The sequence below is a fragment of the Carya illinoinensis genome, chromosome 4 (genome assembly GCF_018687715.1).
Source record: "Carya illinoinensis cultivar Pawnee chromosome 4, C.illinoinensisPawnee_v1, whole genome shotgun sequence".
NCBI classification, from domain to species: Eukaryota; Viridiplantae; Streptophyta; class Magnoliopsida; order Fagales; family Juglandaceae; genus Carya; species Carya illinoinensis.
The window spans coordinates 8,908,495-8,933,832 of record NC_056755.1 but is presented as its reverse complement, the minus strand read 5'-3'; the positions used below and the strand labels follow the sequence as shown (position 1 = coordinate 8,933,832).

At 34.0% G+C, this 25,338-nt stretch overlaps 1 protein-coding gene and 1 long non-coding RNA gene across 2 annotated transcripts; one reads left to right on the top strand and one right to left on the bottom strand.

Annotated features, from left to right (window-relative positions):
• The first annotated feature begins 4,968 nt into the window (after positions 1-4,968).
• LOC122307175 (E3 ubiquitin-protein ligase RGLG3-like) lies at positions 4,969-6,466 on the top strand. Its single transcript, XM_043119865.1, has 3 exons — positions 4,969-5,229; positions 5,642-5,698; positions 6,156-6,466. The coding sequence occupies exons 1-3, from the start codon at positions 5,092-5,094 to the stop codon at positions 6,237-6,239; spliced, it is 279 nt and encodes a 92-aa protein (XP_042975799.1). The 5' UTR covers positions 4,969-5,091; the 3' UTR covers positions 6,240-6,466.
• Positions 6,467-20,881: 14,415 nt separating this feature from the next.
• Positions 20,882-22,504, bottom strand: LOC122307966. Its single transcript, XR_006241872.1, has 2 exons — positions 21,539-22,504; positions 20,882-21,184 (listed from the first exon to the last, which is right to left on the bottom strand). It is a non-coding gene; the product is annotated as an uncharacterized LOC122307966 (long non-coding RNA).
• Positions 22,505-25,338: the final 2,834 nt, after the last annotated feature.

Genomic DNA, 25,338 nt, shown 5'->3' with positions numbered 1-25,338 from the left:
TTTTTTATAAAATAACAATATTCCTATTAAAAAAAATCTACACAACCTCCACACACCACACTTTTTTTAATTTTTTTATCAAATATTTAATATATAAATAATGAATAAAAAAATTGAATTAATTTAACAAAAATAAACTCAAAACAAAAATTAAAAAAAAATATTAAAAATTTGAAAAAAAAGTGTTGTGGCCTGGGAGGTCCTATTATATTGAACTCAAAATATATAGCGACCAAAGTATATTTGGAAGAATTAAGCTCCATCATCAGATCACCGGTAACCATACAATGTTAGTCGGCAATATTATTACCAAATATAGTCGTGCTTGCTTTTCTTGCACTGCTTCCTAATCACCTTCTTTTTCGAACTTTATCTGACGTCAGATTTGAATTTCTTCGGAGTAATGTATGGAAAATATCTAAATATAAAATATTGTGTAAACCTTTTATAAAAAATAGAATTAAAAATGTTATGTTTAGTCAATTTTGTGTATTTTTTATGGAAAATGATGGTTGCAGGAGAGTTTGCGCAGGGATTGCGCACGAAAAGCTGATTTTTTTTTTCAACCTAGAAAGTGATGCGGTGCGTTCTGGTTTTACATGTTTTGCGTGGCCGTTCCCCTCCTTCATCTTCCTCCTATATTTTCGTTCACGCTACAAGAAAAATGACCTTTTACAGTCAATTTATAGCGACAAAAAGGCTATTAACAACTAATTTTAATTACTAATAATCTTTTCGCCGCTATAAATTAACCGTAAAAAGTCATTTTTCTTGTAGTGTCAGAAACCCATTAAATAACAAGAGAGGGCTCAAACAACGAAGAAAAATGGCACACAGTAAAACTACCTTGTCAAGCTCTTCCACTGTAAATCACATCTCGTGCTACTTATCTCTTGCAAAATTAAGCCTCTCTCATGGTATTTCCTGTATGTCCTTCCCATTTCAAGCCTCCAAAGCAGAAGTATCGGTCTTTGGCTTGCTCAATAGATCCAAAACCAAATCAAGCATTACCTGTCTCGTCGTCATTCCCGCTCTTCAATAAACTAGAACTTGGAAACGTAGCAACTAGCAAGTCTCCAACAGGTTAAAAAAAAAAGAATTTACTGCTTGGAAGTCAGAGTCCAGAGAATCGACGTTGTTGTGAATTATATACGAGCATGCACAAGAGTATTAACAACGAAGCGATAAAATATTGAGTCGTTAAATAACTTCAGCATTATGCCAGTGATATAGACGATTATAAATGAAAAACCAAACCAAAAGAAAAAGAAAAGCATATGATCTTTCATTCGTATTTAACTCCATGGGTCGTATGAGAAATTACCTCCAAAATTTGGAAAAATCTAGCAACAAGAGCTAGAGGAATGGTAGATCGGGGTTGGAATAGAGACCTCCAAAGTGAAGGACAAAACAGAATGCAAGAGCACAACCGGAAAGAGAAGCGGCAAAAGAAAAAAAAGAGGTCCAAAAAAAAATTTTCTCGAGAAACAAATGAGAAACAGTGTTAAGTAAGTAAGGGGGTTTAGAATCTAAAAAGATAATTACGAAGATTGTGATACAGAAAATTAGGAAAACAAGAAAGTTAATAGAAACGGACTAAAAGGTGAGAAGACGAGGCGAGAGAGGTAATTTTTGTGTTTTTCATTTCATTCGTGTTTTTTTTTTTTTTATTTCCTGACTTATAGTGGACGTGGTAGGCGTCCACAATTCCTGCGCCAAGTCTCTGCCCGTAGAAGAACTGATTTTTTATATACTTCATTAGTGTAATTGGTTACATTATTTTTTTAATATAAAATAACATTAATGAAATGCATAAAATATATGTAAAAATTACTTTATATATATAACAAAAATCAGATCTAAAATAATAGTGCGTGATCATCATTATGGTAATATTCTAACACGACAATCATGTGGATATATAGATATTGATAGATAATTCATTTGTTGGTATTTTTTTTAATAATGGCATTTATTCGTAACGTTTTTTATTCTTGAATTTTGAAGAAAACTCATACAACATCTTTTACATATTTCCAAGCAATTTTTAAGTTCTGAACGGTTAGTGCTTTAGGGGTTTTATTTCCAGCATCTGTTTTACAATTTGATCTTGTTTAAATATTTTTCAAGGTAGCTTCCAATGATTAAGAAAGAGAAATCTGACGTATAGTAGTAAAGTATCTAAATATTATATAATTATTATTTTAAAAAAATAAAGTTAATTATTAAAAATTAAAAATTTTTATGTAAAATTATTTTTATATACTTTTTATATATTTTATTAGTATGATTAGTTACGCCACTTATTTTTAATATAAAATAATTATTTTAATTAATTATATTAATAAAATATATAAAAAATATATAAAAGTAATTATATGTAATAAAATTTTTAAAAAATTAATTTTTTTTAAAAATCTCATATTATCATGAAAAAATTTAATTATAAGCTATTCTGCATATCAATTCGTATATTTATTTAATATAATTGATAAAAAATTAAATTTTAATAAAAATTATGTTAATTTTAATTTTAAATATAAAAATAATAATATTAAGACGGATATGCAAATTTATTTAGAGAGGCGCTAGAGAACGGACGCTCTGTACATACGAATTTACACCCTTGAATGGAAGAGTAACACGTATGCAATCTAATAAGTGAATGATAAAACCTGGTACACGTAAATAAATGTAATGTATTTTTCCCCGTCTCTCTCTTCCTCCTCTCTCTCTCTCTCTCCTCTCAACGAAGGTAAGATTTTCTCTCTTCTCTCTCTCCTCTTAGAAGGCAAACACACAGAAATCTAGAGCGAGAGAGGAATTAGGAGAGATTTGTTGAATAGCTTTGATTATCTCAGACATTTGCATCCATAAAACGTCATCTCTGTTTTTCGATTCTTACCTCCAGCCTTATCGCCCAAGGCTGAGCAAGTAAAAGCTTTCCATCTCTTCACGTTTACAATTTTCTTTTATTGCTTTCGTTCTTCTTATTCATCAAGTGTAATCAGAACGTATTTTATTGACAATGAGACTTGTTTAGTGTTTGACCAAATCTTCATCTCTATTTGAAAGCGAAGCAGAAAAAAGTTCTCTCACAAATTCGTTTTGGGTGAAGCAGTTTACGCAATATATTATTATACTACTGGTTGCCTGGATTTGAAATGTTATTTAGTTAGAAAAAGGATTATTTGGGTTAAGATCTTCTCAATAATCAAGATTTTCTGTTAAATTTTGATTCTGTATAAACAATCAAGAACCCTTACAAATACAAATAATTTTTACGAGTTCACTAGCTGGTGTTCTTCATAGATAATCTTAAAGCAGCTCTACGGAAAAAGGGTCCTAAAAGATTGAGTAGCAAGAAAGTTTTCCTTTATTTTTACACTTCAAGTTCTGTCAAGAAAGAAGAAATTGGGAGATCAAATGTTTGAAATAAAATCTAGTGAGATGAGAGAGAGATGACTGATGGTAAGGGAGACGAGAGCTGGGGTGGAGAAAGAGAGACATCAGAGTGGCTTTATTAAAAAATAGAGAGCGAAAAGTTCCACCGTAAATAAACGTAGACCACTTACGTGTCAGTTTTTAAATGACAGGTGTAAAATAACATTTCGTACCAAATCCGGTTTGAAGCTTTTCTCATTTATTTATAGGTAGAAAAACTCGGTCCTCACCCCCCATGCGTTCGCAAAGTCATGTACCAGTGGGGTGGATCCCATTTTAGTCGTACGAGTTGCTGCTGGCTGATGGTTAGCTACAGGCCAGGGGCCCAGGCGCGATTTGGTTTGATTCACGAATCACGAGCGCAAGCAATATCTGAAAAAGAACAATTATCGAGACCATCAACACCGCTAACATTCAAATCTAAAATTTGAATTATTGTATGCATGCATCTTACGTCGTACAGAAACCAAAGCATCCATAAATATCCTAGCGCTTTTAATTCCCAGGCAACGAAAGTCATGTATATTGTTGTCGTTTTTGCACTGAATTTAGCGAGGACTTTATCATTCTTAATTATTATTATTGGCAGGATGACAGAGGTCGGTAGTCCAATCAACTTGGGATCACTTAGTGACAATATATATATATATATATCCTCAATAATATATAAAACATTCAAGTGCATTATGATCTGATGATCTTATCCTCTTTCTTGAAAGATGCCAAAATGAAGTGGTTGGTTGCTGTTGCTCAACCGCTGTCCAAATTGTAACCTCTTCTTTTCACCCACGTGTGCAAGCATGAAGTGTAATGAAGTTTGATGAGTAAACTAAGGCATCGAAAATAAATATCAAGAAGAAGAAGGTCGACAGAGAATGAGAAAAAAAGATAATTTGAAGTTTTTATTGAATACATTATATGCACTTATTTATAGATGAATGGGGCCAGATAAAGAATAAAAACACAATAATTATATAATAAACTAAATATGATATAAAATAAATCATATATATTATCATACATATGCTTGGAACATTATGAATATATTCTATTATAACTATGGTAATATTCTAACACAACAATCATGAGGATATATATATTGATCAACGCTTATTGCCTCCTATATTATATACGTAATATGTGTGTATATATATATATATACTAGTGTGTGATCCTGAGGGCCGGCCGGTCGGCTTTAATAAGTATTTGATAATAGAATAATATTAGATATAATTTTAGGGTATGAAAGTCTAGCGCATTTCTTTTAAAAAAAAAAAAAAGGTTGAGTCCAATATTAAAAAAAAATTTATATATGTGAGTTTAAAATTTATCTATTTTTTTAAAAGAAATATGCAAAATTTACAGAATGTAAATATCATTTAACTTGGCAATATTAATTTGTGTAATGTGTTCTTCTATTCAGCAGTCTTATACTATATACTGGTTGAACAAAAAAATAAATAAAAAAAATAAAAGATAAAAGTAAGTGTGTTGTATGTGGCTGCTAATTAGTAGAATTTTTCTTGGGGACAATGGATCATGATTAATAATAACGTCGACTTGCAGGTCTAGCGCGCCTAAATATGGCTTCTTCATCACTTACGCACAGCTACCGATCAACCACAGCATGAAAGATTGCAGGAAATCATGATATTTTGTGGAGCACTTGTGCAGCTGCAACAAAGTGGCCGGCCGGGAAGAGAGCATGGATCGGAGATGATCTGTAGTACTGACTTGTGTGGGGACTATACGAGATCAGTAACTTCTGATGATGAAGATGACCATGTATATACTTACTGCAACTGTTGGTATTTTTTAATAAATAGTATTTATTAATAACATTTCTTTCAGGATCATAATCAACATTTGTATTAATAGTCATTACTTTTGATTTCTTCAGTTTTATCATCATTTTTTTTTAAGTGCCATTTCCGTTGGCTGCTTTATTACCTTTGGCCGTTTGACTGCAATTAAAATACGGCAACCTTTATTACCTTTAACTTGGTTGCTTTATTAAGGTTGCACTAATGTCTAATGGTTCAATAGCCCGGCTGGGCCTTCTTACTATATTGATCCTTTATATTTTGTAACTGTATGCAATAAATAAAAACAAGAAGTAATTTTCTTTCCCCCTAGTTTCTTCACAATATTCATGTTTAAATCAGAATGGTCTGAGATATACGTTTTCTTGTGCAAGGTCTGCCCCATTTGCCTGACAAATCCAAAGAACCTTGCTTTTGGATGTGGTCATCCGGTAAGTTCAAGAAATTTGTGCTTTCTTTTGTAGTGTTGATATTGTGGTTTACTGTAGTGTATGTTGTGCTGTCCCGTCCAAAGAGAAACTTAAACAAAGGGGGAAAAAGAGTGGCATTAGAAGTTTAGTAACAATCAGTATGCTAACATCAAGCAGGTACTGCCTTATTTTTTTAGCAGTAAAACAGGAAAAATGAAGAGGTTCATCATGGTATTGTTGACCTGTTTCAAATTAATGAAAATTGAAAAGAAAGTTCAAAGAGGGACTAAGGAGAAGAAGACAAACCCCCCCCCCCCCCCCCCCAACAAAACAAAGAAAAAGGGGGGGAAAAGGAAAAGGAAGGTCATACAATACCCTTAAAACCATGTAAAATAAAACTCTGTTGCATGAAGTTAGTCATTCCATACAATATGTGCCTCTCATGTTTGTCCTGTTGTTTTTGTTTTTATTGCTCAAGACTTGCAAGGATTGCGGTGTGAACCTATCATTGTGCCCCATGTGTCGGGAGCCCATAACAACACGCCTGCGACTCTTTACTTGATTGCTTTCCTCGGTATTGAATGCTTGAATGTTTACGAGGACATGAATAAAAGTCCTACAGCAACACCAACATTGTTCTGTTGTTCATAACTTTCCCATTTGTAAATATTTAAATTGTTTAAAACTATATAGAACGGGCTGGGGATGCTATGTCAGATTTTAGAACCATTTGTTCATGAATAATTGATCCTATAAAGGTTATATATATAGATGTTAATTTTATGTTGAGTGGAGGATTTCATTGAATCGTTCTGTCAGTGATGCAGATGGAAAGCTAGATAGAAATTGATTTGAAAGTGAACACACTTTATTGATTCAGCAGGATGTGTACTCCGCACGTTTAAATTCTCGAGAAATGATCAAACAAATAACCCGTTTAACAAATAAGATATTACAAAACTCTTTATCATAGACAAATTGACTAGAAATTCTATTTTTTTCCAATGAAAATCGAAAAAATTTGGTCCAAGAAATAGCAGAAAAACAGCCATACTTCTGGGAATTCATCCAAAGTAGTGATACTTTTGAGAATCTATCAGAATGCCTTACACCATCCAGGCAAGGAGCAAGTACGGTTGCTGGTTTCAATGAACAGCACTCTAGGAATTGCTCCAAGTCTACACAGGTCTTTCAGTAAATTAAAGTAGAGAGCATCCCAGCTTATTACCGACTGCAAGAAAGCGTACGGTGCTCTACCCAAGAAACTATATATTCCTCCCCTATATATATATATTGACAATTAATAATACAAAAAATAGAGAAAATTCACCATGAAAATCTGCATCCATGGTGAGATACTTCAATATTTAGCTAATAATGAACACGTACGAACAGATAATCGTACATGCATTTCATGCAAATTGAACATGACATTGGCTACATTTCTATGAAAAAGAAGTTTTTTAAGCAAAGCCGAAGTGAAAAGACAAATTTGACCTTCTGAAAGGCTACAACATTTAAGGGTATTTCAAGGGAATGCATCTACTCGCATCTAAATGTCTATGACATGGCCTATTTTATGTCTCTATTGCCTGGGAACAAGAATACTAACTTGGTTGGGAGGTTTCAAGTTCGATGCTTAAGTTAGCTAGGCTCTAAATCAAGTTATAATCAGCTCTTTTTACTTCTAACCTTAAGCCACTGTTTGGGGGACATCCTTTGGGGGCGTATGTACTTTGGGAACGTTTTATTTCAGTCTTATTTTCATTAGAGCAGCATAGGGTAATTTGTTAAGATTATTTAAATTAATGGATCTACATAGATTATCAATCTTATGCTGTATAATTATCAAATGTGAAGTTTCAATAATGTTTGTAAAACCCAATAAATGTGATCAATAAAATGATATAATTGGGTCATTGACGCATCTCAAAAGCTCATAATTTTGGTTAGGTCATGAACATAAAGTGGTACTAGTCTATTCATGTGTAGATATCCATTAAGAATCCATGTAATTTCATTATTTTATGATTGGTAAAATTGGAATTCGGGATATTATATGTAGGTGATCATGATTCCCAGTCCAAGTTCATCTTCTTAACTCTACACCATCTCATTGTTGTAAGTTTTTCCAAGATAGTGAATCTTGGATGTGAAAGATTATATTGCTGCGCTCTTCTCTCTAGTGGCTACAAGTACGCTTTATTTCTACACATATTTGACAAAAAATCCTGGTGTTTTCAGATTTTATACAAGATCCAACATAATTTCCTTTCTCATACACATTAATTGACCTCATCATCTCCTTGTTTTCTTATGCACTTCGTTATGAGCTAGTGAGTCTCCGCAGCTTTGTATATCTTTAGTTTTTGAGGGTTCATTTTTTCTACGACAAAGGGGAGATATTGTGTTCACTTTTACCATCTTGTCAAAAAGGAAAAATCTAATTATAAGAATAAATGTACACTAAGAGCATCCTCATTCGGTTCCCCATCCCCCCGTTTCCCTATTATTTGTTAAAAGTTTTAGGGTTTTCTCTAAAACCCTCCCTCCATCCGGTTCCCTAAAATGGGGTTCTAATTTTTGGGGTGTACAGGAAATCCCCATCTTTGGGGACCTACTGTACATCCCCAAATCCCATTTCCCTATCCTGTCCCACGTTCATCCCTCTCGACGGTTGGTGCTCCAATAATCACCTCTCCTGCTAGGAAATCGATATTTTTCTTCTCATTTTCTCACCCCTGTTAATTTCTTGCGTGTTTGTTGATGATGAAACATCTAATGCTTTGAAACAGATGTTTGGTTGGTGTGAAAAGTCATAGGGTTTTCTTGTGGCTATCTCCCTGGGTTATCCGTTTGGTTGCTGTGAAAATTTCTGTTCGGTGAAGGGAATTTTTTTCCTAAGTTACCTGTTTGGTTGCTGTGAAAATAGATTGGACCTTTGTTTTGATTTTTTCCTGAGCAACCCGTTTGGTTGCTGTGAAAATGTGAACCGGGCATGGTGTCATATTTTCTTGAGTAACCCGTTTGGTTGCTGTGAAACCGAATGAGGTCTTGCTTGCGTTTTGATGAATGGTGCCCCTGTTTGGTTGGTGCGAATTTCAGAAAATGTTTGCTGCCCTGTTTTTCCTTCTGTGATTGTTTGGGAACCCCGAAAATCATCCATGATGTTTCTGTCATATTTTCCTTTGGCTATTGTTTGGTTGCTGCGAAAATGTATACTCTTTTCCTGTGATGATTATCTAGCTCACATGTATTGTTTGGTGGGCCAGAATAGATTTATGATTTTGAATCTTTGGTGATCCAAGATTGGTTTTCAGTTGCTGTGAACATCTTTGCTTGATGAATTTTGGATCTAGATTTTTTTCCATATCTTTTTCCTTCAAAGCATGCTTCTTGGGCTGCTGTTTCTTGGTCTTTCATATCCAATGTTGAATTTTCCCCTGAATGTTGTGATCTCTCTTCTAAATTCTGTTTTCATTATGCAATTTATAAAAATACATTATGCAATCTTTGTAACCTATGATTATTTGAGAAGACAATTAATTCCACTACAACTACTTTCTAGATTTTAATTTTTATCTCTGATTAGAGAATTGAATGGATTAATTCCATACGTGGTGGACATTTGATCTTTACACATATATAATAGTTGATCATACTTTTATTAAATCTTGTTGGAAATGCAAGAATGCTTTTTTATGTGTAATCTTGAATTGATGGATTTTTATTGGTGCTCCAATAACATGCTGCTATTAAGAACTTGCTCTTGGTCCTTTAACATGCTGTATTCGGCCCCTTTAATTTAGTCTCTTGCTCTTGTTTGTTATTAAGAACTTGTGTTTGGAAAATGCATTTTTTGGGCTTTCGGACTCTTATTTTTTAATATAATTAGAGAGTGGAATTTCTCTCCACATAACTCTATATTATGGAAGGTATTAATAGCCCAACATGCTCATAACTTTATGCTTGAATTGATGGAATATTGCAACTGTCCTTGGAATAAAATAGTTTGCTCATTTTAATGTCCAATTATGGGTCATTTGCAGTATTGCGTATCTCGCAGGGGAGAGGGTTTATATTAGGCTGTGATGATGGTGTTATAGTGCGGGTTATGTCAGAAGTGTGTATGGGGCCCCATCGATATGACGGGGTAATTCTCACCCTAATTGTCATATTGCAATTTGTGGTACTTTCCACAAAAGGCAATCTAGGTTCAGGTGAGATTTTGCAGCCATTCGATGTTGGGCTCCTTGCTTACACATGGTGTCAATATTTACATCATTCTGAGCCTTTTTAATTATTTATATATTTGATATGGATGTAGAACCGGATGGGGATGCTCATATTTAGGATTATTTTGTTTTGCATGTTGTTTGTTATTATGGATTAATTGAGTTATATTATGTGTAAACTAAACCACAAGGCTGTGATGATGACAACCGTTTGTGGGGATACGGGAAATTTAATGGTCATTTCCCCAATGGCTAGGTAATCAGGACGGCCAGTAAGTATTGGCAACCGGTTGTTTTGGCCATCAGTGGGTGGCCAACTTTCCAATATCATACCAAACGGTTTCTGAGCCATCCACCCGGACTAACACCCCAAACTTTCCGAATTTCATTTCTAACATTTTCAATGCGTTTTTAGCAATGGATTCACAAGACTGTAGATATATGTACTTCACGAACCTCCTAAGTCAAGATCCTCAACTCGAGCCCACTTATGGTAGGCAATGTGGAACATCTCCAGTGACCCTTGATGACTCTCCACCTCAACCCTCTAACGAGCCTATTGGCGTTAGGAAATCAGTGAGGGGTGCGAATTTCACCCCCGAGGAAGACAAGTTACTTGTCTCCGCATGGCTAAATTGTAGCCTTGATGCCGTCCAGGGAACAGATCAAAAACACTCCCAGCTTTGGGAAAAAAAATTTGAATACTTTCAACAATTTAAAGAAACCACAAATGAGCGGACAATAAAGTCTTTAATTCACCGGTGGTCGGTGATCCAAAAGGCCACAAACAAATTTTGTGCGAAACTGGCCCAAGTTGAAGGGTTAAATCAAAGTGGCATGACCGAGCAAGACAATGTAACATTATCAAATCCCAAAGTCCTTTACTCAAACAATTTCTGTCAACAATTATTGATTTAACATGGTTTCTTTTTCTCTTACAAGTTTGACAAAGTGAAGGTTATGTACCAATCGCTAGAGAAATGCTCATTCCAGTTTGAGCATTATTGGCACCTGTTGAAGGACCAACCTAAGTGGATTTGGCGCGCGACAAAGGAGGATCCAAAGCGGAGGAAGATGATGTCTCCATCCCCGACCCTAACTCGATGTTCTGGAGCTACAGTTGATTCAGTTTTTGATCTCGAGGTGGACCATGTGATGGAGAATGAAGTTATTGAGCCCGACCGACCAATTGGAAGGAAAGTTGAAAAAGGAAAACGAAAGACCCAAGACCAGCATGCAGAGGAGAACTTCCAACTCAGGAAGATGAAGTATACTCTGTTGGAGGAGTCACGCGCTCAGGAGAAAGAGTTTTTTCGTCTTAAAGCCGAGAAGATGGCGTATGACAAGGAGACGGAGGCCAGAAAATTACTTCAAGAGGACGAACGGCTTCAGTTGGAGGCTGAGAAAGTGGAGCTCGCGAAGAAGGAATCAGATCAGCGCATTATGATGATGGATGTGAGTGTCATGCCAGAATTGCAGCGTGAGTTTTTCCAGCAACTCCAGAGGGAGGTCATGGCGAGACGCAATCGGTCCGACGATTTGGATTGATTTATTTGTATTTGATTTCTTATTTTATGTTTGTAACAATTATATGTGTAAAAATACATGTAATTAATCTTTTTTGTATTTGATAATATGGGAAGTATGATAGGGTTGTGCAATTAATGACTCAATGACATTTTCAGAAACAAACTTGATTACCATTAATATATTCGGGAAATTGATAACAATAACGAAATACAAATGCAAGTTCCGATTAACTTAAACATAGGTCACCAATTACATTAAGGAAATAATAAAATCTAAAGCAACCCTGACTAATGTTGTGAATATAAAAGCCATTGATGTTCAATTAGATCTTCTTGAAGCTGATGATGTGCCGAGCTGTCTCTAATATCATGATGACGCTGGATGTAGTTTGTAAGCTCATTTGTATGATTGCGCGACAATTCGGGGAGATTATCATCAAGTCGATCATATTCAATGTTCAGATACTCACTATCATCACACTCGTCTTCAATTATCATATTATGTAGAATAACACATGTTTTCATTATATTCATTAGTTCCTTCACTTTAAACATTCGGGAAGGTCCACGAATGATAGCAAATCGTTGTTGAAGTACCCCGAATGCACGCTCGACATCTTTCCTTGCGGATTCTTGTGCTTTCACAAAATTTTTCTTCTTATTCCCACGTGGTGATGGAATCGTTTTCACAAAAGTTCGCCACTTGGGATAAATACCGTCCGCAAGGTAATAGCCCATAGTATAGTCGTTGCCATTGATAGTGTAATTGACTGGAGGAGCACGCCCTTGGGCAAGTTCCGTAAAAATAAAAGATCTCTCTAGCATTAATATCGTTATGTGAACCGGGCATACCAAAAAAGGCATGCCATATCCAGAGATCATATGAAGCAACTGCTTCTAAAATAATAGTTGGTTCACGGATGTGACCGGAGTACATACCTTTCCAAGCTGCGGGACAATTTTTCCACTTCCAATGCATGCAATCAATGCTTCCCAGCATTCCTGAGAATCCTCGTTGTTCACCAACTGCAAGCAATCAGGCTATATCATTAGCAGTTGGAAACCTTAGATATTCTTCTGAAAAAACAGTTATTACTGTCTCAGTAAATTTTTTTAGGCTCTCCATTGCGGTGCTTTCACCAATACGTATGTATTCATCCATAAAATCTCCAGTAACCCCATACGCCAACATTCTAAGTGCTGCGGTGATTTTTTGCATACAAGATAAACCGAGTCGGCTGGCATTATCTCTTCTCTGGACAAAGTACGGGTCGTAAGACTCTACTTCATTTAGAATACGAATAAATAGAGGACGACTCATCCGAAATCTCATTCGAAATAGATTCGAGGGATATACTGGATTTTCAGCAAAGTAATCACGAAATAGGCGCTCGTGTCCCTAAACATGATCACGTCGAATAAACTTACGACGTTGGCTATTGCCACGTCGCCTCGATGACTGTCCATCCGCCTCCATGTTTTGAACATCGCTATCATCTTCAGAGGATACGTATGTCAATAATTTGCGAAAGAAAGTACGAGCCATTTGATGAAAATAGTAGGAGATCAAAAGATACAATAGAAGTTTGGTTTGTATAGAGGAAATGAGGCTCGAGTTTGAATATTTATAGAGGAATTACTCCTATCGTTACACATAGGAGTAAAAATGTTACCGTTTGAGAGAAGACAAAAAAAATTACTATTGGAGAAAAGATAAAAAAAAAAATTACCGTTAGAGAAAAAACAAAAAATATTACCGTTGGAGAAAAAATAAAAAATATTACCGTTCGAGAAAGGACAAAAAATATTACCGTTGAAGAAAAGTTGCAGAAATATTACTGTTGCATCCAATTAAAAAATTTTATCATCAATACATGACTTTCAGTTTTTCATTAGAAATGTTGAGTCCGGATCTAATTAAATTTGTCATCACGTTAGAAAATGCACTAATTAATAAAAAAAATTTATTTTAATACTACGAATTTCAATTTAAAAAAAATACTATATTGGATAATCAAAATCTCAAATAAATATTTAGTAGAAAGTGATATTTAAAAAAAAAAATAATAAGACAAAAGAGTTAGTAGTTAAGATTGTAAATGGAAGAGAGAAAAAAAAGTAATAAAAAAATAATAGAGAAATATTATTTAAAAGAATAGATATAGAAATGGAGAATGAGATGTATGAGGTTTTTAGAAGATAAACAAATTTTAGGGATAAATTTGAAGAAATGAGTATTTGAGTTAAATTATAGGGATGAAAATGTAAAACCAGATGGGGATGCTCTAATATATGCATCCGGGTGATGACTTTCACATTAAATTGGGCCACTTACTTTAGATTGGGCTCTGGAGCTCTATGAGCATTCGCTGGGGGGAGGCCCAATAGCCATGATTTAATAATTTGTTTTTATTAGACTTTACTGAAAGAAGAATCAGATCAAGGTAGCTTCGGAAGATTATTGCATTTGGATGTTGAGTTGATTTGAAAATTAAAAATTGAATAAAATATTATTATAATATTATCTTTTAATGTTATTATTATTTTAAAATTAAAAAATTTAAATTTTTTATTATATTTTATGTTAGAATTTGAGAAAATTGTAATGATTAAATGAGATAAATTGAAATGAGTTTGGATCCAAACTTAATAATGTGTACAGTAGTAGAACTTATAAGTGTACAGTAATCCAAACTGTACAGTGATAGAACGTATAAGAGTTACATAATTATTTTGAAAAAAAATAAAATTTTTTATTAAAAAATTAAAAACTCTATGTGCAGTCACTTTTATATATTTCTTATACATTCCATTATTGTAATTAGTTATCACTTTTTTAATATAAAATAACTATTTTGACCAATCGTATTAATAAAATATATAAAAAAAATATATAAAAATAACGGCATATAACAGAACTCTTAAAAAATTAAATTTTTTATATAAATCTCATATTAACTCATTTTTTTAAAAAAAATTACATAATACTACACTCCAAAATTATAAATATCCTTTCTCATTCAAAAATATCCCTTAGTCCTGAAAATAAGTCCACAAAATATGTATATATGATTCCTTGTTGAAAAGTATTAGATAACTAATTAATACAATCAAATACCTTTTCAAGGAGAATGGTATAATAACAACTCTTTAACTACTCATTTACTATTATTTTTATATTTGATTTTTTTTTAAATTTTTGTTTTACGTAATAATTCAGAAAATAATTATTAATAAAATAATATATTTTTTAAGTTTTTTCTTAATAATTAAAAATATTAAAAAAATATTTAAAAGGAAATGATAAGAAAATAAAAAATTTTAAATTTTTTGTAAGTAGTATATGGATGGTGATCCTATCACCTTTTCAAATGGGTCCCCAACCCCATGTGTTCACAATGTCATGTACCAGTGGGGTGGACCCACTTGTAGTCGTACGTGTCGATATTGCTGCTGACCGATGGTAGCTACCGGCCAGGCGCGCTTTGATTTTACTCAGAAGTGCGTGCATGGAGTCCTTCTATATGCAAGCACGCCGCAGATGAAAATGCGGACCATTGGTGACGTGGCAAGTAAAAAAAACAAACAAACAAAACAGTAAAAAGAGAGAAAACACGAGCTTCGGATGAGTCCACTGTAGCCTCTGCGAGTTCTTCTCTCCCGGACAGACGACGCCTTGTATGAAAGTTCTATGGCTTTCCCTCCCGTCCGCTGTAACAGTAAGAGTTCTTCTCTCCCGTCCGTCTGTTGTAGCCATTGCGAGCACCTCTGCGAGCACGTCCTCTGCATTTTCATCGTGGCCGTCGATCTTTCCGATGAGTCCGCCTACGCTGTCCGTTGGGCCGTCCACCACTACATCCTCCAACAAAAACTAACTCATTTAATACTCATGGCCACGGCTAACCAACCACCAAACCAACCCAATATGCAGCCACGTCCACGGTTAGCTCCACACCTTGAGCCTCCTCCATGCTACCACCACCCTGTATCGTGAAGCTCCTGTTTCTCTCTAGTCTCTACGCCAAAATAGAGCACTGCCAAAGGTCCTATCCTCCACGCCAAAACTCCTCCCTGTTTCTCTCTTCCAAAACAGAGCAATGCCAACTCCTCCCTACAACCACCACCGACGCTAAACGGAAACCACCGTTTCTTTCCTAACAGCAGAAGCCAATCTGTCACCGTCGAACCAGCTCGTGCCGCCATCGCCAACGTCGTAGCCCAGCCCCACCTCACGATCCCTCGAAGCATCCCTCCGTGGTAGCAACTGGAACCGCGTTACTCCTCGTTCGAAGTCCACCACCACGCACAGAGGAAGCCGACTAGAAATCGCAGCGATCTCCTCCAGCTCGAAGTTTCTTCGTCGCGCACAAGAGAGGGGTGACTTTCGAAAAAGTGTGAAATGAAGAAAGGGGGAAGAAAAAGTTAAGTGTTGAAACCATTCAGAAAATGAAGAGGAAAGAATTTCCGCTCTGTACAAAACGCGGCGTTTTCATTTACAATGAAGAGGAAACAGACCAAGGAAAATATCCAACCAAAACGCCCCATTTCATTAATACACGTCAGCTGCCAGTGCGCAAATTCGTCTGCATCATGCCTGCAATAAGCATTTTCCAATAAGAAAATCACATCAACACCGCAACATCCAGATCCAAACCATCCATGCATAATCGTAGGCTAATTACCCACTCAACGAAAGTCATGTATGTTGTTGCCCTTTTGCACTGAATTAAGCGATGAATTCATCCTTCTTATTATTATTAGCAGGACGACAGAGGTACGTAATTCCATCAAGTTGGGATTTATATATATATTTATATAAATAATACTTTATATAATTATAAAATAGTAAATATCATACACTTATTTTAAAAAATAGTATAGTTTATTATTAAAAAATTAATTTTTTTTATGTAAATATTATATTTATTTTTCTTTTAAAATAATTATACAGCACTTATACACTTACAACTATAAATATCATATATATTTAAATATATAAATATATATCCTCACGAGCTTGAAAAAGATAACCAATATATATGATATCTTCCTCTCTGCCGATTTTAGAATTTTAACGATAACTTGGTCCAAAATGATCAGCATGTCCTTGTCAAATAATTTATATTGTACGTTAACTTAATAATTTAAGGATATTCTTTACATTCAATCCCATTTACCATCCCAATTCATGCTTCACTAATAAATTAAAATAATTAAGCTCCATCTCATGCAAATTATTCATGAGAAGATGCAAAATATATAATGATCGATAATTCATTTGTTGGTATTTTTTTTTTTAATAATGGTATTTATTCGTAACGTTTTTTATTCTTGAATTTTGAAGATCGAAAACTGTTACAACATCAGCTTTATGTTTTTCCAAGCAATTTTTTAAGTTCTCAACGTACGGTTAGTGCTTTATCGGTTTTATTTCCAGCATTTGTTTTACCATTTGATCTTGTTTAAATATTTTTGAAGGCAATAAAGAAAAGAAAGCTGTTGGGCGTTGGGTGTTAATTAATTCAATCAGTTTTTTGCTTTTTTATTTTAATATATATATATTTATGTACGTTTACGGCATTAATTAAAAGCTTGGAATCAAGAGTCATTACTGAAAATTCCAACGTTTAGATTTAAAAAATGGTTGTACGAGAAGTACATTGATATTAACAGGTAGAAATAAGCTCCAAGTGGTTTTTCGGTAGGAAGTTGGCTACTTTAATTGTTTTTATTGCTTATTGTCGTTCGCTTCGAGTATTCATTTTTGGTGTCATGTCTTTTTCTTTTGAGATAGATAACAGAAAGTGTGTAGATAATTTTGAGAATATTTTTTAGATAAAAGAGATGTGTTCTTTTAAGTGAAGCTTTGGGTTCAACCTCCTATGCAAAATATATTAATTGAGTTATACGAAAATTAGTTAGACTATTGTGTTTTGGAGGAAACAAATTAAGAGGAGTTCTGCTTCACTAGTTCATTTGAAAAAGCCTTTTATACCATAGAAGGCTTGAATTTAAAAAAAAAAAAAAAAAAAAAAAATTCCGTACCTCAGTCCAAATTAATTTCGTCTTAATTTTAATTTCATTGTATTTTTTATTTTATTATTGTGTATTTTCAACAACATCATCATCATCATTATTATTATATATGTTAGTGAAAAATTAGAAAGAGTTTCCATAAAAGAAATGATAGTATGATTACTAAATATGCTTACTAAATGTGCTCACTCATTTTTTTTTTAATTTTCTTAATAGTCATGACCATTAGTGAATTTATTTTTTTTATTAATGGTTAAAGATATTTAAAAAATGATTAAATAAAATAAAAATGAAAGCACTATAAATATAAAGGGATCACATACACTGATGTGGCAAACTACCAATGTGCCACTTATCTCCTAATTTTTTTGTTTCTCTTTTTTCTCCTCCTCCCCATGCCCGCCCCTTGCCCTCTCCCCATGTGCTCTCCCCACGCCAGCCATGGTGGTCGGGGAGTACTTGCTGTCTCCCCCCCCTCCCCCTTTTTCCCCGCCCTCTCCCCACACCAGCCATGGTTTGAGCCAACTGCTTGCGTGGTGGTCTATGGTGGTCTTTCATTGGTTGTCTATGATAGTCAGAATCCGAACGACAATGAGGGAAAGTAGAGAGAAAGAGAGAGGTAAAGGGGAGGATGAGAAACGAACAGGAAGAAGAGAGGAAAAGAGAGAAAAAAAATTCATAATATATGATACATGATAATGTACCACATCAGTATTTAGAATTTCTTTGTGTCATTAACAATTTAAACAAAATAGTGGTATGGAAAAGTAGGCAGCCTTTGATTTTCAACAGTATTATGAATCTAGAATGGGCCACTTTCTGCACTCGGGCATGTGCTGGTGTTTGTATGTCCGATAGTATTATTGACTATAAAAGTGACCGATTTTTTTTTTTTTGTTAAAGTAAATTAGGACCCTTAACCTATAGCAAAAGGGGACACTTATGGTTTAGAAAATTGATATCAGTTGTACGTGCATTATGACTAGTCAAGTGCATTATGATCTGATCTTATCCTCTTTCTTGACAGAAAGATGCCAAAATCAAGTGGTTGCTAGGTAGCAACCGCTACCTGTCCAAATTGTAACCTCTTCTCTTCACCCACGTGTGCATGCATTAAGTGTAATGAAGTTTGATGAGTAAAATAAGGTATCGAAAATAAATATCAAGAAGTCGACAGAGAATGAGGAAAAAAAAAAAGATAATTTGAGGTTGTTATTGAATACATATATGTCCATAATGGGTCCAGATAAAGAATAAATACACAATAATTATATAATAAATTAAATATGATATAAAATAAATCATATTACCATACATACGCTTGGAACATTATATATGAATATACTCTATCATAATTATGGATATTCTAACACGCCAATATTGAGGATATATATATTGATCAATGTTTATTGCCTCCTATATTTTGTATATATAAATATATATATATATATATATATATATATATATATTAGTGTGTGATCTCGAGGGCCACCGGTTGGCTTTAAGAAGTATTTGGCAATAGAGTAATGATAGATACATTTTTAGGACCTAGGGTATGAAAGTTCTCTCCACTTCTTTTAAAAAAAAAGTTGAGTCTAGTGTTAAAAAAAATAATTTATGTGAATTTCAAATTTATATATTTTTTAAAAAGAATGTGTGAAATTTGTAGATTGTAAATATCATTTAACATGGCAATATTAATTTGCGTAATGGATTATTCTACTCAACAGTCTATCCTACTACACACTGGCTGAGGGACAAAAGTAAAAAACAATAAAAGTAGGTGTGTGGGACATGTCTGCTAATTAGTAGAATTTTTCTTATTAAATCAATTATACAAGCAATCTCTACTTATGCAATGAGTGTTTTTAAATTGCCAACACTCTTGTGTAAGGAAATGGGTGGGTCTACACCTATCATTGGGGGCTCCCGCTAGGCAGAAAAGATTTTTTTTTTTTTTCACATCACTTTTAAATATTTTTAAAAAAAATAAAAAAATTACAATATTATTAAATAATATTTTCTTAATCACTAAGTAACAAAAAACAAAAACAGTTGAGTGGTAGCTTGGAGCAAGATCCCTAGCTTTTTCCTAAGGAAATATCAAACATGATGGCAAAATTTTGGTGGGGATAGAAGAATTCAGTGGAAAAAATGGAGCAAGATAGGGTTATCAAAGAGTCAAGGTGGGTTAGACTTTAGGGATCTTGAAAGCTTTAATCAGGCTATATTGACTAAACAATACCGGAGATTGCTCACAAAACTTGATTCCTTGGTTGCTAAGATTATGAAGGAGAAATATTATAAACATGGAGATATTAATCTAAACTCAAAGGTGGGTTATGGACCATCACACATATGGAGGAGTATTTGGGGATAGGGTGTTTTGATAACGGAAGGGATGAGATGGAGAGTTGGAAAGGAAGATAAAATAAAAATATGGAGTTATAAGTGGTTACTTTCTCCTACCACTCATATGATTCAATCTCCAATAAAACTGCTGCATCAAGATGCATGTGTTAATAATTTGATTGATTATAAGCGTAGCTGGAATGTTGATTTAATAAATGATATGTTGAATGAGGATGAGACAGATATAGTTAAGAAACTCCCACTTAGCAAGAGAGGACAAGAAGATAAATTGATTTGGGGCCTTACCAAGTTTGATCTTTTTACAGTTAAATCAGTTTTTTATCTAGCCATCAGTCAAAGAGGGATTGCAGAGTTGAGTCATCAGTTCATGTTAATAGCTCTAAGTCTTGGAAGAGCATTTGGGATATGAATATTTCAAATGTAATAGAAGTTTTTATGTGGAGGGCTCTTGATGATGCACTTCCCACGAAGGGTAATTTGTTCAGAAGAGAAGTTACTGCTAATGATTTATGTCCTGTCTGTGGGCAACTTGAGGAAACTATCATTCATCTATTATGGAGTTGTGCAGCTACTCAGAATATTTGGGCAGACTCATCTAGTTGTTTACAGAAGTGAAATTGTGCAGCTGTTAGCTTTTACAGTATTTGGAAAGATATGATAAATGCTTTGCAGAAAAATTAGATTAAGGAGATTGTTTGTGTTATGAGACGAATCTGGTTGAGAAGGAATAAGTTTGTTGTTGAAGACAAGTTTGAAAGCCCCAACTCTGTGTGGTAGAGGCTTGGGATGAAAGAGAAGAGTTTTAGCAAGCTGCATAGGTCATTAAAAACAAAGTTTTTGATGAAGGGAACCAGATGATCAAACCTGAACTATAACTTAAAACAAAGCAGCAAAATAATGATGCAGAGAGAGAGAGAGAGCTCCTATCCATCCATGGGATCATGCTCTCGTCCCTGTGGTTAGTAGATTAATTAATATCATGAAGGTAGAGCTAGCTAGCTAGCATGTTTCTGATCAAGATAGATATCATATATCAAACTATTTTTATTAATAAAAACTTGAAGATAACATACAGCAGGATGGATACTAGGGTTCCATTAATACTACCCCGCAATATGTATAGCACTGAAAAATGAAAATTACAACCTGCCGAAAATGGATCATGATCAATAATAACGTCGACTTCCAGGTTTAGCGCACCTAAATATGGCTTCTTCATCACTTACGTACAGCTACCGATTGACCACAGCATGAAAGATTGCAGGAAATAAGAGCCGGCTTAATGGTAAGTCCAGTTAGGCCATTGTCTAATGCCTTCATTCTATGTAAGGTTCCTAAAATTAAAAATGAAGTGTTATTTTCTTAATTTTTTCAAAAAAATAAATAAAAACCACTTTATTATATAAAATTTTAAATAACTTTTTTATTTTTATTGTGTGCAAAGCCCATAATACTAAATTTAATATTTAATATAATAAATTATTTATATTTTAAATAATTTTTTAAGATCTTGCTAAATTGAAGTGCTAAATTTACATTGAACTCTCATTTTAAGCTATAGTATTCAATATAAATTAAAAAAAAAATTATTTAAAGATTTATTAAAAATTTTAAAAATAATATTTCATATAATAATTTATATTTTATTATATTTTAATTGTAAATGACTAATTTAAATTCCTCCTTACGCTTAATTTGTATTGAGAAATCATGATGTTTTGGGGAGCACTTGTGCAGCTACAACAATGGGGTCGCCGGCCGGGAAGAGAGCATGGATCGGAGATGATCTGTACTTACTTGTGTGCGGCGTATACGAGATCAGTAACTTCTGATGATGAAGATGATGTATATACGTACTGCAGCTACAGCCTACCTACGACATCAGAACCCTAGATCTGATGTCCCTGATGTCCTGCAGCAGGGACATCAGATCTAGGGTTCTGACCATGCAAAGTAAAAGAGACATTTAACAAAGACCGATACATGAGTCCGATGAGGCAAAATGAAGCGTGAAGAAGGCAGTTTAAAGGTTGGACGTACGGACATGGCCGTGACGTGGCCATTGTCGATCGATGAATGTAGATCTGAATTTCAAAGCTGGACAGAAGGGGGAAAAAGGGAGAGACTCTCACAGAGAGTAATGACCTGAAGTTGTTCTTTCAGCACACGAGGCTGGGGTTACCATAATATGAATCTGCATCATCAGACAGACAAAGCAAACACACACACACACACAAATATATATAGGTGCAGTTCATAGAAATTAAGCAGAAGCAACCTTTAGATAAAATACTATAACCGAATATTACATCACCAGTACCAGAACCTTACAAACAACCCAAAGCAACTTGATCATCATCATCAGAAAATCGGAAATGAAATCCCATTAATTATTTTGCCTTGAGGAAGCAGACGAAGTACTGGGCTTGGCGGACGCCCCAGTACCAACGGTCATATTCAGCATGACCGAGCCTCGCCTTGGAGGGAGCTTGGTAAAAGAAGGGGCCGGGTGGGGTGTCGGATTTCCTCGGCCGGAGTTTTGGCTGCCGTTGCCGGTCATGTTGCCCGATCTGCAGTTAGCTCACTCTTTTCCTTTTAGCTTCTTTGAGCTGCGGATAACATACTTTATTTAGAATTCAATAGGGTTTCGTGATTATGACTGGTCGTCTAAGGATAAGATAATTATATAGAATTAAATAGGGTTTATTTTATTTTCTAATATATTTCTCTATAAGAAAAATGTTTCAGTAAAAATAAAAATTATAAAAATAATTTTATAAATTTACGTGATTTAATATAATACTTTAAATTATACTTTTATATTTACTAAATTTAACATATCATATCAAATCACTTTAATTTATAAATTTATTTTTATGATTTTATTTTATAATTATAACACTTCACTTTGTATAAACAACAGTTTTTTTTTTTATAAAATAACAATATTCCTATTTAAAAAAATCTACACAACCTCCACACACCACACTTTTTTAATTTTTTTTATCAAATATTTAATATATGAATCATGAATAAAAAAATTGAATTAATTTAAGAAAAATAAACTCAAAAAAAAAATTAAAAAAAATATTAAAAATTTGAAAAAAGAGTGTTGTGGCCTGGGAGGTCCTATTATATTGAACTCAAAATATATAGCGACCAAAGTATATTTGGAAGAATTAAGCTCCATCATCAGATCACCGGTAACCATACAAATTACAATGTTAGTCGGCAATATTATTACCAAATATAGTCGTGCTTGCTTTTCTTGCACTGCTTCCTAATCATCTTCTTTTCCGAACTTTATCTGACGTCAGATTTGAATTTCTTCCGAGTAATGTATGGAAAAGATCTAAATATAAAATATTGTGTAAACCTTTTATAAAAAATAGAATTAAAAATGTTATGTTTAGTCAATTTTGTGTATTTTTTTTATGGAAAAATGATGGTTGCAGGAGAGTTTGCGCAGGGATTGCACACGAAAAGCTGATTTTTTTTTTTTCAACCTAGAAAGTGATGCGGTGCGTTCTGGTTTCACATGTTTTGCGTGTCCGTTCCCCTCCTTCATCTTCCTCCTCTATTTTCGTTCAGAAACCCATTAAATGACAAGAGAGGACTCAAACAACGAAGAAAAATGGCACACCGTAAAACTACCTTGTCAAGCTCTTTCACTGTAAATCACATCTCGTGCTACTTATCTCTTGCAAAATTAAGCCTCTCTCATGGTATTTCCTGTATGTCCTTCCCATTTCAAGCCTCCAAACCAGAAGTATCGGTCTTTGGCTTGCTCAATAGATCCAAAACCAAATCAAGCATTACCTGTCTCGTCGTCATTCCCGTTCTTCAATAAACTAGAACTTGGAAACGTAGCAACTAGCAAGTCTCCAACAGGTTAAAAAAAAAAAAAAGAATTTACTGCTTGGAAGTCAGAGTCCAGAGAATCGACGTTGTTGTGAATTATATACGAGCATGCACAAGAGTATTAACAACGAAGCGATAAAATATTGAGTCGTTAAATAACTTCAGCATTATGCCAGTGATATAGATGATTATAAATGAAAAACCAAACCAAAAGAAAAAGAAAAGCATATGATCTTTCATTCGTATTTAACTCCATGGGTTGTATGAGAAATTACCTCCAAAATTTGGAAAAATCTAGCAACAGGAGCTAGAGGAATGGTAGATCGGGGTTGGAATAGAGACCTCCAAAGTGAAGGACAAAACAGAATGCAAGAGCACAACCGGAAAGAGAAGCGGCAAAAGAAAAAAAAAAGAGGTCTAGAAAAAAATTTTCTCGAGAAACAAATGAGAAACCGTGTTAAGTAAGTAAGGGGGTTTAGAATCTAAAAAGATAATTACGAAGATTGTGATACAGAAAATTAGGAAAACAAGAAAGTTAATAGAAACGGACTAAAAAGGTGAGAAGATGAGGCGAGAGAGGTAACTTTGTGTTTTTCATTTCATTCGTGTTTTTTTTTATTTCTTGACTTATAGTGGATGTGGTAGGCGTGTGCAATTCCTGCGCCAAGTCTCTGCCCGTAGAAGAACTGATTTTTTATATACTTCATTAGTGTAATTGATTACATTATTTTTTTAATATAAAATAACATTAATGAAATGCATAAAATATATGTAAAAATTACTTTATATATATAACAAAAATCAGATCTAAAATAATAGTGCGTGATCATTATTATGGTAATATTCTAACACGACAATCATGTGGATATATAGATATTGATAGATAATTCATTTGTTGGTATTTTTTTTAATAATGGCATTTATTCGTAACGTTTTTTATTCTTGAATTTTGAAGAAAACTCATACAACATCTTTTACAGATTTCCAAGCAATTTTTAAGTTCTGAACGGTTAGTGCTTTAGGGGTTTTATTTCCAGCATCTGTTTTACAATTTGATCTTGTTTAAATATTTTTCAAGGCAATAAAGAAAATAAAGCCGTTGGGTTGGGTGTTAATTCAATCAGTTTTTTTTTTTTAATTTTAATTTTATATTTACGTTTACGGCATTAAAAGCTTGGAATCAAGAGTCAATATTACTGAAAATTCCAACGTGTAGATTTTAAAAACGAAAATTCTTCTTGTAGTCGGATGGGGTAACCGCTACACAGTCGTCGTCTATGTGGATAAAATAAACGGTTCGTTTCATTCAAAATAACAAACAATGCATTTTCTTTCATTTCCACTTTCATTTTCATTTTCCCACCATCATCTTTGTAAGGCTTATCTTCTTCCCTTCGTTCGTTTGCAAGTCTGTGAGCAACTCCGTTATGTTCTACAAGGATGTCCTGGGCTTTGTACTATCAAATGCCCTTCTTCCTTTGACTTTGAAGGAGCTTAATTGTTCAACCGTGGCACACTACAACAAATGTTAGTATTTGCTGCAGTCTAATTTCGTAGCAAAAAGTCTTAAAATCGCAGCAAATCTTATTTTACCGCGATTTTCAAACCGTAGGTGAACTGCCGCAAT

Coding starts and splice junctions, on each gene's coding strand:
- LOC122307175 (XM_043119865.1), top strand. CDS start 5,092: ATGATATTTTGTGGAGCACTTGTGCAGCTGCAACAAAGTGGCCGGCCG. Junction 5,230..5,641: donor CTGATGATGAAGATGACCAT/GTATATACTTAC, acceptor TTCTTGTGCAAG/GTCTGCCCCATTTGCCTGAC. Junction 5,699..6,155: donor CTTTTGGATGTGGTCATCCG/GTAAGTTCAAGA, acceptor TTATTGCTCAAG/ACTTGCAAGGATTGCGGTGT.